The sequence below is a fragment of the Equus quagga genome, chromosome 9, assembly GCF_021613505.1.
Source record: "Equus quagga isolate Etosha38 chromosome 9, UCLA_HA_Equagga_1.0, whole genome shotgun sequence".
Classification (NCBI taxonomy): domain Eukaryota; kingdom Metazoa; phylum Chordata; class Mammalia; order Perissodactyla; family Equidae; genus Equus; species Equus quagga.
This window is the reverse complement of record NC_060275.1, coordinates 2,965,488-2,979,535: the sequence shown is the minus strand read 5'-3', so window position 1 is coordinate 2,979,535 and position 14,048 is coordinate 2,965,488. Positions and strand designations below refer to the sequence as shown.

At 47.0% G+C, this 14,048-nt stretch overlaps 1 protein-coding gene across 12 annotated transcripts in view; it reads right to left on the bottom strand.

Moving 5' to 3' along the window:
* Positions 1-14,048, bottom strand: part of MBP (myelin basic protein) — a 142,000-nt gene that overhangs the window by 73,477 nt on the left and 54,475 nt on the right. For all 12 annotated transcript variants that reach the window (XR_006890133.1, XR_006890132.1, XR_006890134.1 and 9 more), the window contains one exon: positions 749-836. Coding sequence is in view for 8 of the 12 variants with exons in the window: in XM_046671873.1 (XP_046527829.1) it covers positions 749-836 (88 nt within the window). In the remaining 4 variants the exon portion in view is untranslated. The remainder of the gene's footprint in view (positions 1-748; positions 837-14,048) is intronic.

Sequence of the window (14,048 nt, the reverse complement as noted above, 5' to 3'; positions counted from 1 at the left end):
GGTCTGAGCAGGTTTCATGCTGCCCTTTTGTTCTCGCCACGTTGGGGAGGTGTCCAGAAGAGAAGAGGGCAAGGCGCACAGTCAGTCTCTCACCGCGTGAGCTTGGGCAAGTCACTGAGCTCCCCCATCCCAGGGGCAGAGGTGGAGCCAACAGCATTACCGTAACAGTCAAATGAGAACCTGTCCACTCTTTCCTGGGGAGCAGAAACGAAGACGGATGACAACAGGAACAGGAACTCACATCACTAGAGCACTATGAAAAAGTAAACGTCTATGGAGAACAGTTATTGCCCAACACCTTGGGCCAGTCTTTGTACTTAAAACAAACACCACCGTATCTAGGCTTTGGGATAATTTCACTTCCTCATTGGTCACATTCTACTGGCACTGTTAGGCTTTCTAATGCCCACACACAAAGGATCAAACAGATGACTGGAGAAATATCTGACAGTAAGGGAAAACCTGGGGAGTCTCGAGTGTCTGTGTGTAACAAAAGGCATGCAAACAAAAACCAGATGAGGACAGACACCACTGTCCCCAGGGTAGTCACATCGGGGGAGAAGGGGGTAGCGAGAGGCTGGTGAGGGGGGCTCATCCACCATATTTCTACCCAGTCTGCATTTTTAATAATGACAACAGATTCATAGATTACTCATGTAATGAAAAAATTAAAATCTTCCCCAAATGAGAACGTACTTGCACACAATTATCATATGAAATTGTGTCTTCCAATTTTTATGTTACGCACCAAACACGTCATTGTCCTCTGAGGTCTCCTGGGAAAGGTGGTGAAGGTTTCTCTTTTTCTCCGACTCTCCCTTGTTGGTTTCACCATCCTGGGAAAAAAGAAAACAAAATGTGACCCTTTCTTAAGATACAGTGTTTTATCAACAGAATAAGGTAATGCGTGTTCCTCCTTATGAATTTCTCAGCAGATAATCACATGCTCAGCTACGTCTGAAAGGCAAGAAATGGTCTTGGTTCAGGGGGGTTTTCTACAGAGGATTCTGAATTCTGGTTTGTTTTCTCGGCCTGAGTGTGCAAGCATTCCCTTGTGCCAGTGGATATATTTTCACACAAAAGAAACTGAACATCATCTGGATACAGTAAATTAGCAGTCATCATCCCACATGCTCCAGGAGCGTGCCCACCTAGTGGCTGTTTTGGGTGAGTGAAAGCATGAGTCAGAACTGACACCAAGCCGGACTTCCCTCAATCCCACCGTTGGATTACTGGAAGCCTTGGCAGGAGAACAGGCCCTTTCAGGGCAGATTGATATTAATGTGCACGTGCGCCCTGCCAGCACTGAGGAGGAAGAGCAGGTGTGATGGGGACGGGTGGAAAGGGAGGGCTTCTGCCCTGGGCTTGGGCTCCAACTGCCACCCAAACTGCCTCCCCAGAGCTCCCCTGGGCATCCCTGCCTCTGGGCATCATCTGTGCCTCTGGGCATCCACTCCTCTGGGCATCATCTGCTCCTCCGGGCATCCATGCCTCTGGACATCATCTGCTCCTCGGAGCACCATCCTCTCCTCTGAGCATCTGCTCCTCTGGGCAGCTGCTCCTGTGGGCATCATTGGCTCCTCTGGGCATCATCCGCTCCTCTGGGCATCATCTGTGCCTCTGGGCATCAGACACGCCTATGGGCATCATCCACTCCTCTGGGCATCAGACACGCCTATGGGCATCATCCACTCCTCTGGGCATCATCCACGCCTCTGGGCATCATCTGTTCCTCTAGGCATCATCTGCGCCTCTGGGCATCATCCGCTCCTCTGGGCATCATCCAATCCTCTGGTCATCATCCACACCTCTGGGCATCATCTGCTCCTCTGGGCATCATCTGCTCCTCTGGGCATCTGTGCCTCTGGGCATCAGCTCCTGTGGGCATCACGTACTCCTCTGGGCATCTACCCCTCTGGGCATCATCCATGCCTCTGGGCATCATCCACTCCTCTGGTCATCATCCACACCTCTGGGCATCATCCATGCCTCTGGGCATCATCCACTCCTCTAGGCATCATCTGTGCTTCTGGGCATCTCCTGCTGTGGCCATCATCTGCGCCTCTGGGCATCTGCACCCTCAGAAATGGGGTTTCTGCTCTCTCTCCGGGATCTCTCTTCTGCTCCATTATGGAGCCCTAACAGCAGCGCCAATGTGCACATTCTTTTTGAACTTTAAATTTTAAGCGCATAGAGTAGATGTGGTTCATTTTTTTTTTAAATCAATTTTGTTAAATTACTTTAATATGCAGTGCTTGCCCTTGACATCAAATTCAAAAGGCCCTGAAAGGGGCCCAGTGAGAATGGCCTGTTGCCCCCCGCTTTCCTGCCGCCCACTCCCCTGTGGGAGGCAACCACTGCTTCCAGCTTCTCTGTGTTCTTTCACAACAGCCTGCGTACCTCCAGGCACCTGCACAAGCACGCTCTCACTTTCCTCCTTTTTGTCTTCATGCAAACGGCATCCACTCGGGATACTGCTCTGCATCCTGCTTTTGTCACTGAGCAGGGCACCTGGACACTGTCTCCTGCCTGCACATGTGGCACTGCCACCCCTGCCTTTAGGTCCACATGGCACTCCAGCCCGTCAGTCACTCTCACAAACCGAACCAGGCTCCACCGATGACTGTTTAACTTGTTTGCTTTTCTTTCAGTTACAACCAAAGCTGCATAAATTCCCGTTTGCTTACTCACATTGCACACACACATGCACAAGGATACATTTCTGGAAGTTGGATGAGTCAAACCATAATCTTTTAAAGACAGTGCCCAAGTTGGCTTCCCACCAGACAGCATGGAAGGGCCTGCTTCTCTGAGATAGTGCCCACTGCAGCTTCTTACTTTGTCCTCCATTCTTATTTTGTATCACTTTTTTTCCCGACCAATCTCACTTCCCAAGAGTTTTAACCTAGGACCATACGATATGCATAGTCCCAATTTTAGTCCCATTCTTTTCCTTCTAAAGAAAGGAAGCAGGCACAGTAATTAAGACCATAATCTCCAGAGCCAGACCTTTTGGGTGTGCAGACTGGCTTAGCTCTTATGTATTAGCTGTGTGACCCTGGACAAGTCACTTAACCTCTCTATGCCTCAGTTTCCTTTTCTATAAAAGGGAGGAAATACTGATATTGCTTGCTATGGTTGTAACACCGGTTAATAAAGTTAATATTTTTAAAGTGCTCAGAACATGCCTGGCACATAGAAATGGCTATATGAGTGTTTGTTAAATGAAATGGAAACTCTGAAAAAAAAAACCAAGGTAGAAATCTTCCCCTCTGCCTTAGCTGCTGTCGCCTTGCTGCCTCCTCCCCAGCCTTGCTCCCAAGTTATGGCAGGTGTGGTTGCTCTGACCAGTTTCCTCCGCTTCTCAGGGAACCCCCCCCCCCTTGCTCTAGCAAATCTCTGGAGAGAGAGCCGGCATGTGGCCCCCGGGTCCAGTAACAGACCCCGGGACTTCTGGAGACAGGCTGGAACGTGTGACCTTGGGGCTGCTCCCAGCAAGGCCCTCCAGCTGCTGCAGGAGCTGAGGGGCTGCACCCAGAGAAGCAGGAACTCAGGCGGAGACAGGGAGAGAGATGCGGGCCCCTGAAAAGGCTGTGTCTGAAGCCAATACCGCTAGGTGACTGAGCCAGGAAGTTGTCTCTGTACTTTCCCCGTCCTCTGGCTTTCAGTAGTTTGAGATAGGTTTGCCACTTGCAACAAAAACTGTCTTGATTAATATGTGTCTTTTTCGAAGGAAGCCAAAAATTATTATCCCGTCACCGTGAGGTCTGAGTCAGACCTGGAGAGACTCACAGTGACAGAGAAGCGTCTGCAGGTGTCTATTCCAGGAGCCGGGGGCAGCCAGAGGGTGGAGAGGGCGGGAGGCCCAGGCTGGAGGAGACCTCTGGGGCTTTGGGAAGAAAGGAGGAGGCAGAGGCCAGCCTTCCCGAGTTCATACCAGCAGGCACTCCTCCAGGTCACCCAGGGTCCCCCTGGAAGTCCTCCACCCTAAACGGGCTTGGGGTCTCAGTTCCACCGCCTGGAAGGTGAAAGAGGGTGAATGGGCGAGATCCCACCAACTAACGCTTTTATACTTTTCCCACAATTAAATGGTGTCCACTGTTACAAGCAAATAAGACTTACTGATTATTTAACTCATAAAATTGATGAAGGAGAGGGTGCTCTCATTTCTCACCAGCAAAGCTAATGCTGCTGGTTGGTCAATAAATTAACTAAATTGGTGTTTCCCAGACTGAGATCCACGGTCTTACACAAGTCATTATTAATAGTAAATAACACAATGTAATAGTGTTCAAACTCACTGGTGGTTGAAGAAAAACAAAGCAAAACAAGAATGAGCTACTATTTCTAACATATTGACAAAGTTGAAAACAACAACTTCCGCTGTTGTTTGGGATGTGGTGAACAGGGACTCTTCTGGGAGCTGGGATAAACATTCGCAGCCTTTTTTGGAGGACAAACAACAGCAAACACTGTGCTGGCCCTCTGCCTGGAGCACCCCTTCCCTGGTTGCCTGACCTCAGGGTCCAGGCAGAGGTCAGAGCCTCTGGGAGCTCTGACCCCACCTCCACAATGGTTTTCCTGCTCCCAGTGTCTGTGTCTCCTGGTAGATCTGAGCTCGTCTCTATTGCAGACACTGTCACAACAACCGTTTGTTTATTCCTCTCTCTCTCTCTATGACACTGTAAACTTTTTGGGAATGGGAACCTTGCCTTGTAAATCTTTCTATCCTCAAAACCTAGCACAGTGCTTGGTACCCAGCAAGGGCTGGAGAGAATGCTTTTCAATTTTATGTTGCTTAAGAATAAAGTGAATAATTTCTGTTTCAGCAGAAGGAGCCAAAGGTGGCTTTATATATATATTTTCATATCTACCTAGTTACTTTTAGAAGAGAGGAAAAGTGGGAACAGAAAGAATTCCTCAGTAGATTCTTTTCATCAGCTATCAATGCAGGTCATGCGTGTTTCACATCTTGTTTCTCTGCTAATATCAATATCATTTTCTTCACTAACTACAAAATAATGAATTTTATTTGAGAAGTAATTAATTAAATACAATTTAGCGATCATTTTATTCATCGTGGATGGAATTTTTCATGCTTTATCAGCTCTAAAATCAGGACGTTCCTTACAACCCAGAGTGTCTTCCAACTAGAATGGGCAGTGTTTCCTCCTTAGGGGTATGTAAAATGATGCTGAGTCTCAGAGACGATGGCATTTCAGGTTCAGAGCAAAAGCTTGCTATTTAAAGCAAATCACTTTGCTTTCAATGAATGGAGGTTGATAACATGGTAACACGACTTCCCAATTCCATTGCTAGGGCTGGAATGGCTAACGGCAAAGAGGTATTTTGCATCTTATGCCCAGGCTTTGTGTAGACTTCCTTACTATGGCAAACAGAACGTCCACTGTTTACTCCTTACGTTACAGTGGCCACTGGTGGAACTTGGAGCAGTGACGACAGACAGAACCTCAAAGGCACTTCAGCTCCTCCGATCTTCTCTGCCTTCTCAATATCAACCCGCCCATGAGGAATGAGTTCATTTGTGGGGGTACCGAGGTGTGTGGAAAGTACACGTTACCCTGGGAAATTTACTGACTAATTCCTGCCCAAATAAAAAACTTATTTCTAAGACCTGAAACTGTTGCTAATCCACAAATATAAAAAATATCCTTATGAATGACACGTTTTCAACAAGCAAAATGTCTACAAGTAACACAAAATCAAGATGATGTGTATCACACATAATGGAATTTTCATGATAAAGAAATAAGAGCCTCCTGTAAATAATAAAATGTAAAAAAATGCTCAGATATACAAAAGCGGGTTAGTTCCCATGACCTGGGAGCTCCCAGGGTGCCACTGTCCCCATGAGTCCTGGTTTCCAAATTGCGCCTGTGACTGCAAGTGTTTAAATGCATTTCAAGCCATTATGGTTTCTTCACAATAGTTGTACCAATTTTCATTTCCATCAGCCTAAATATGTGAGAGCTGACCTATGTAAGAATTCACTTACTTTTCCACATAATTTCAGGGGAAAATACAAGAAACAAAGCTCTCATAATTATAAATGTATATTTAAAAATATTTCCAAGTATAAATGACATCCGTTATTCAACAACATTGGCACAATATTCATTACAAATTAAGCAACTTACCCCAAGCAAATCCCCTCCAACCAGTCCTTAATTTTTTTACTTAAAGTTTTCATTCGTGTGCGATTAAAATGTCTCTTTCAGCCAATGCATCCCTGCTTAATGGATGAAGCCCTGCGGTGACACATCCATTCAAACCCCACTAAGTGTCTCGTGTCCCCTGTTGCCAGATCCAGAGGGGCAGTGAAGCCCTGTGCCACCCTGCCTCTCTACTTCTTTACGGATCGAGGGTCTCTCATCTCCTGCATGCATCTTTGGAGCAAGATGAGCAGACAGCATTTGCTCGTCTTCACTGGTTCCAAGTGGGTGACTTGAAGGGGAGACCATGGGATGCAATTTGTTGGTCTTTAGTGTCAGAAGGGCTTTTAAATTCTCTTTAAATGAAAGAGCGGATATTTCTTGCATTCCCTAAGGAAATATCAACTTTCCAGTGCCTCCTCTGGACAAGGATCACTACTACATGCATTATCTACAGGACAAAGAGGCGCTCGGAGGGCCCCCTGAACAGCGTGCACGTGCCCAGGCACTGCTTAGTGGAGGGTCCCTCGTGGCCACAGGCAGTGTCTGCTCAGCGTCAGACAGGCTGTGGTTCTGGTTCTGAGGGGGGAGCTGGTTCCACTAAATTCTATCAGGATTCCAGAGGAATCTAATTAGGTCAAACCAAGGATTCCCAAACTGGACTTAAAACAGCCTCAGGGAGAGTTTTTGTTTTTTTAACAAAATTCCTTTATTCCCAGGGCCTTGGACACCAGCTGTGGCGACTGTTCCAGTATGCTGCTTGCCACTGTGGCTGAGCAGAGCATGGATAAAGACCTCCACACTCCCCAGTTCCCTCAAATTCCACAATTAGCCACCCAACTTCATTCCTTGTTCTGGGTTAAAATGTGTCCCTTAAAAAGATATGTCCACACCCTCACCCCTGGTATCTGGGGATGCTAATCTTATTTACAAACAGTCATTGCAGATGTAAGTAGTTAAGATGTGGTCATAATGAAGTGTGGGCCCTTAATTCAATCACGAGTGTCCGTACAAGAAGGGGACATTTAGACACAGGGGCACAAACACCTACAAGAGGGCCATGTGACAACGGAGACAGACAGTGCACTGATGCATCCACAGCAAGGAATGCCAGGGGTTGGTGGAAGCCACCAGATTCTACCAGAGTCCTGGGCCAGATTCTCCCTCAGAACCTTCAGAAGGACCCGCGCCTGTCGGCCTTGACTCTGGGCTTGTGGCCTCCAGAACCGTGAGAGAATGAAGCCTGTTGCTTTTGGACCAGTTCGTGGTAATCTGTCGCAGAAGCCACAGGAAGTGAATACACGCCTCTCTATACGAAGCACACACAGCTCTGAACACTCATACGTATACTGAAAGATTGAGAAAGAAGAAAATGCATTTTCTGGTACTAAGGAATTTCCAGTCTCCTAATCTATTTTAAACCAATAATCAGTCTCATTTATACTGTGAATAAAACATGAAAATAAAAAACCTCACCTGCCCTTGACTCTAAACTTTAAGTAGCAAAATTTTCCTTGCAGGTCAGCGTGGGTCCTGTGCTAGGATCTGTGTGAAGGGAGGAGGGACCCCCGGGAATTCACAAGGTTCACCTTCTCCAACCACCGAGAGAGTGCCATTCAGTGAGGGCTTCATCAGAGCCAAGGGAAGAAGCCGAGGAGGAGAGCGAGGACAACCTGCCCAAGCCACTCAACCAAAACGCGGGTGAAAGGCATCTGGGTTTATTCGTAAGGACTGCGCTGCTCAGCTAAGAGGGTATTCTGTAACCATCTTGTCCAACGTCTACTGGTGACAGACCCCACCATGCAGGGGCATCACTGCCATTTTAAGAGATTATCTTCTCTGTGGTATGGCCATTCACACACACACACACACACACACACACACACACACAATTGTAGCTGAAAATATGCTTTTAGCCAGCCTTGCCTTTTTAAAAGACTGATGATCTGGAGGTGGCAATTTTAGGAGGAATGGCCCAGAGGATAAGTTTCTAATCATTGTAGAAATTTCTGAAAAATAACAAAAAAAGCTATATGAGAGGAAAAAACCCTGTAGTCATATTTTTAAAGAGTTATAAAGTTTACAAAGTTCTGATTCAAACTGGAAAATACATCTCAGGAAAGGGAAGGTGTTGAAACATGTTAAAAAGGGACATTTTAAACTGCAAAATCAATTACATGTTAGACTTTGAGACAGGGTCCACCTCAGGCTGCTTTAAAAAAAAAAAGAAGAAGTGAGAATTGACTGAGACGTTTGCAGTGCCTTAAGAAGAAGATGATGTGTCGAGAGACATGGCAGAACTTGAGCTGGGACCTCGGGTTTAGCTGTGGGGAGAGTCGCATCTGGTTCTGCCTCCCTGATTCTATTCCATGTGCTCATTCATTCCCACCCACACACTGCAGCAGGAGCTGAGGATGGAAAGATAAATAAAGGAGGGGCCTGTCTTGAGGATCTTACAGCTCAGTAAACAACATGGGCGCTTCAAAGAGACAATCAGAAAACCATCCAGCCAACCAAGATCAGATCAGTGTTCAATTAAGTTTAGGGGAAAGCTGCTCAGCCACACTGTAGAGTGTAACCGACAGAGGAAATACATTGTGTTACTCCTTTTGAGATATCCTAGAAGAAACAGTGCACAGTGATTCACTGTTTTTCTAATTCCCAGGAGGTTCAGCAAGATCAGTTGAAACAGTCAGCCCTCCTTCCTTGCAGCAATGTCTTCCTCCTGAATCTTACACTCGACTGACCTGAACTTAAAGAAGAAAAAAACCCAGCAGAAATATCATTACGCTTTCTCCAGTGACACATTCACTCATCACATTCATCATCCACATTTGAGCCTCACAGCCTTGCCTTACAGAACACAAACTGGTTAGATGCGTAACTTGGTCTCCCCGTCAGCGTCTGGCCTTATAACCCTCACCTAAGCCCACAGGTAAGTCTACTGTGGCCTGTTGTTTCTCAGAGCACTGCATGCATCTTTGAGCCTTAGGTCATTTTGGAAGGGATGTTGCTAAAAGACAGTTGTCTACGTTTTCCATTACCTTCTGCCACATTCCCTGTGGCAGACAGATTTAATCCACTGAGAAATTTGCTGAAAATATTCTAGAGGCGTAGTAGGATCAGTGATATATGTTGTGTGCTGTATCAAATCATAATTTGCAGAGTAGCCATGATTCCACCTTGGAAGCGTATTTCCTGGACTTGAATCCAGCTCCCTCACTTCTCAGCTAGGTAACTTTGGTAAAAGGATTTAAGTTCCCTCTACTGCTGTTTGCTCAACTATATAATGAACATCATAACATACTCATCTCATAGGTTGTTGTGAGGAGCAATAAATAAATATGTATTTGCAGAAATACACAAAAATACTGAAAACACAGATCAGTAGCATATCACCTTTGCGTTTCAAAGCCCTTATTTTTTCAGAACAAGCCCTTATTTTTTCTCGGAATCACCAAAGCCAACTCTTAGGGGCCCTGGTCAAAGATCCCCTGGTGTCACAGTGGAAAGAACAGGTCACTGCAGGTCAGGCCATGTAGTTCAGTCACCAGCACACGCATTCAGGGTGGGATCTTAAGCAAGGGGACCTCCTTCTGCCTCGGTTTCCACATTAGGATAATAATCCCCATCTCATAGCATCATTATGAGGATGATATGAAATGTAAAAATTTCCCCAAAGGAGAAATTACACAGTGATTCGCCATTCTGATAATGCCTAGGATGTTTAGCAAGGTGAGTGTAATAAGAAGAGTTTGTACAATAGAAATTTTAGCATTATCTACTTTCATAAGGAGGCTTGACACCAAGCTGCTGTTAAAAACAGTGAAGAATCTGAGATTTTACCCATGTGCAAGCTAACCCATGGGCTGCCCACAGTTTCACGGATGCTGAGAGAAGACATGAGACTCCTGGGTCAGAGATAAAAGACAGTTTATTATTCACAGCAGTCCCCAAATCTCATCATTTTGGCATTGTATCCCCAATCCCCAATTTGCAAACAGATGGGCCCAGATGTGCATCCGCACATGTAGAGGGTTGTGCTATAAGAGAGGAACCTTAGCTCAGGGAACCTGAATCTTTTATAATAGGCAGTAAGTTTGCCAGCTGTCTGCTCCAGAGGGAGACACTGTCTCTATCTTCTCAGCTGTTCATTATCGCAAACATCCTGGAAAAGACAGTCCTGAACAAGGAGCAGTGCATGCAAGATGTGCAGAAATGCAGGAGAGCTGTGGAGAAGTATCTCCTAACAGTCAGTTGTATAACAGGCGACCTTCTGGAGGCTAACCTACAGCACTGCCCTCCAGCCAGCTCGATGGTGTGTTCTCTTACCACCTACCAGTTCACAGTCAAACCCACCTGGACACTTTATTCTCAAGCTGAAAGTTCACCATGACATCTGTTGCTGCAGATGTGTTTAAAGGAGATAAAGCAGGATAGACTTCTACAGTTGGGATGACAGTGAAGTAGGGCTCGGGTGGGGCTGGCGATGTCAGCCTCCAGCGTGGGGGGAGTGGGGTGGGGAGTTGAGGGTGCGGCCATGTGTTTTTGACATGCGAGCTCCTCCTCCACCGCAGCAGAGAGAAGGGAACTGCTAAAAGACACAGTGATCTGCTCAGGGACAAAATGGTTCTGCCACTGTGAAGATAGCCACAAAGAAGAGCTCGTGTTTAAGACCATTAAAATGGGACTTTCTAAGTGTGCAGAAACCAGTCATCAGTGAAAATACGCACAGAACTAAGGGGTGGTTCCTACACGAAAGGACAGTGGAGTCTGATTGAGGAGATGAGCCCAGCAGTGGAGATAACACTAGGCATCTTATTAGCACTGTGCAGCTGTGCAGGGCTGGCTCTGATTAGGGCCTGTGCATCTCAGGGGACTGCTGCCTCCAGAGGCAACAGGCATAAAATGCTGTGATATCTTCATGCATTTTGAGAGGCTCAATTAAATTTATAATTACCCTTAGTAATCACCTGAAATGCTTCCAAGTACAGGACGTGGAAGAACTTTGATTTTAGTAAGGCAAAGAATGCTGTGAATATGCGTTTTACTAAGAACGCAATGACAGTTGATGCAATTTAGCTGATAACATTCATTCAGGACTCCAGTACGCACCTTACAGCTGTGGTGGATTAGAGAGGCTGCCGAGATTTGACCGTGCCATGGAGTGGTGCAGCCTTCCCTGCAATGTGGGCAGGCCCCGACTGCTCTGGGCAAGAGGGTGGCAGGCAGAAGGGTACCAGCCACCCCCACCAAGGCCCTTGGCATCCCGAGTCACAGAGTAGGAAGCTCAGTTACCCTAGTGGCCCCTCTGAGCAGTCTTCCAGCTCCTCCCCTCAGGGCCCAGGCGTGTGTCTGAAGCTTCTTGGACCGTTTGGATCTCTTTAGCTGCCATCTGACAGCACTGGAGAGACAACACCAATTGCCTAGCTGAACCCTGTCCAAATCCTGACCCACAAAATCCTGAGACATCATCAAACTGTTGCTTAAGCTGCTAAGTTTTGGCATCATTTATTCTGCAGCAACAGACAACAGGAACAACGACGCCACCTGCCATCTTGTGTGCTTTCAACCTCCCTAATCTTTCATAGAACAGGTACTCAAAAGACTGCTGTTCCTTCAACTTAAAAAAAGTTTAATAATTCATGAGACTGGGACCAATTACCCAAAATAATAATTTAAATATTAGGTGAAATACATTGAAGGAAAGTTTTTTCTAAGTGAGCAAGCATATAGACCAGGAGAAGAAAACCACACGCTCTCCCCACATCACATACTGGGGACAGCATTCTGGAGCCAGGCTGCCTGGGTTCAAATTCCACTCCCACCTCACTGGATTAGCCCCTCTGTGCCTGGGTCCTCACTTACAAAACAGCAGAAACGATAGAACCTACTGTTGCTGTTCTGAGATCAACAGCAACTCCAGAGTCTGAAGGCAGATTTGTTGTGGAGGGGCAGAGCGCTCCTGATGGGTAGGTTAGGGCTCGCATCCGCAGCGCTGGAACATGGCTCTCCTCACCCGGGGTAGTTGACTTCCACTGCCTCAGACTCAGCCTTGGCTGGCCAGGGGGCGCGCCTGGGATTGGGCTGGCTCTGCACCCCAGTGTGGGGAAGGCAGCAGCCCGTTTGCTCCTGGTCCTGCCTGTGACTGCCTGGAGCCTGTGTGTGCTCAGCCACCGGAGGTGCCCAGGACACACACAGCTCAGCACCTCCCCAGGAAGGCGGCTCTATGAGCCGAGAGATGAGTCAACTTGTGGAACCAGCCAGATGATGGAGCCCTGAGAAGAGGACAGCCACAGAGCAGTGGCCACCATCCTCTCCTGGTCTGAGGTTCCCAGCTCCAAAGCCTCCGAGTCAGCAAAAAGATGCACACAGTTCCGTTGTGATCAGAGTAGGTGACAAAGGTCTTATGGACAACGGTCAAAGGGTGTAGGACTGTTCAGCCGAGAAGAGAACGTCATCAAGCCATCCCTGGTTTCTGAACTGGAAGGGCCGCCGCGCTGCACAGACAGGTGGATGGAGGGCCTCGGGAACGCAGCCGGCCGTGGGAGACACGCCTGGGCGGACACGGAGCAGCACGACGACCTCCAGGGCCGTGGCTTAGGATGCAGCCTGGGCGGTGGGGTGTGGAGACCAGGATGCTGACAACCAACTGCTCGCTTCTGGGAACACGTTGTGTCTGCAAGGAGTTAAGGAATCTCTCTAAGGAGACTCTCAAACTCTCTTTCATTTTTCATGTTTTTTTTTGTCAATCTTCCTCTTTTATATTTTTTATCCCCAAAGTCCCAGTACGTAGTTGTATATCCTAGTTGTAGGTCATTCTAATTCTTCTATGTGGGATGCGGCCACAGCACGGCTTGACGAGCGGTGTGTAGGTCCACACCCAGGATCCGAACGGGTGAACCCTGGGCCGCCAAAGTGGGGTGTGCAAACTTAATCACTCGGCTACGGGGCTGGCCCCCATCTCTTATTTTTTTTAAGAAGCAAAACATTCCTTTCACATCAGAATAAATTCAGGCCCTGAAGGGCTGGCTGTGTACATGTTTGGTTTAAATTCCTATAATACTGATCTTCAATTAAATCTCAAAGATCAATAGGGGAGGAGAAGAGGCTGAAATGTCCCATCCAGCCAACTCCATCCAGGGCTGCCCGGGCTCTTAATGGACCAGCGTACACGGAGGGAGGGTCAAATCTACTAGTATTTTAAGTGGATGGAAAAATAAGCCCATAGTTCTTGTTATATAAATCTGGTGATAAACTTCGTTTGAAACCATCAAAGTGCTGAAGTATCAGCGTAAGAAAAAATTGTGTGTGTGTGTGTGTGTGTGCACGTGGAGGATAATATAATAGTTCTTATAACTCTGTGTTTGTTACTCAGCATTTTTGGTTTGTTTCTTTAAAAAAGGATCATAGTCTTATTCTTGTCTTAGGCTGGATTTGGATAAGTAACAAAAGATATTAGCAAAACATTGAAAGCTTTTAGGATCAAAGTAAGGAATATGAAGAAAAATGAAAATGAGAATCATGCAAACTGGCTCATCTCAAAGGCATCTGCCCTTCTGTGCAGACTTAGAGTGGGATGAGGATATTCACGCACAGGGCAGGCCTTGGACCGGCTAGAGCAGGGTTTCCTGGCATTTGGGCTGAGAAACCTTTGCCGTGGGGTGGGCTGCCCTGTGTATTGTGCGATGTCCAGCAACATCTTTGGCCACTGCCCACAAGATGCTCTGAGCACCCTGCAGCAGTGACAACCAGACACTGGCAAATATCCCTAGGGCTGGGGAGTGGGGAATCAACCTTGGTTCTGGGCCACTAGTTTCGACAAGCAGAAGGATCAGAGAGGGAGTGAAAACTACAAATCCATTTACTAATGTA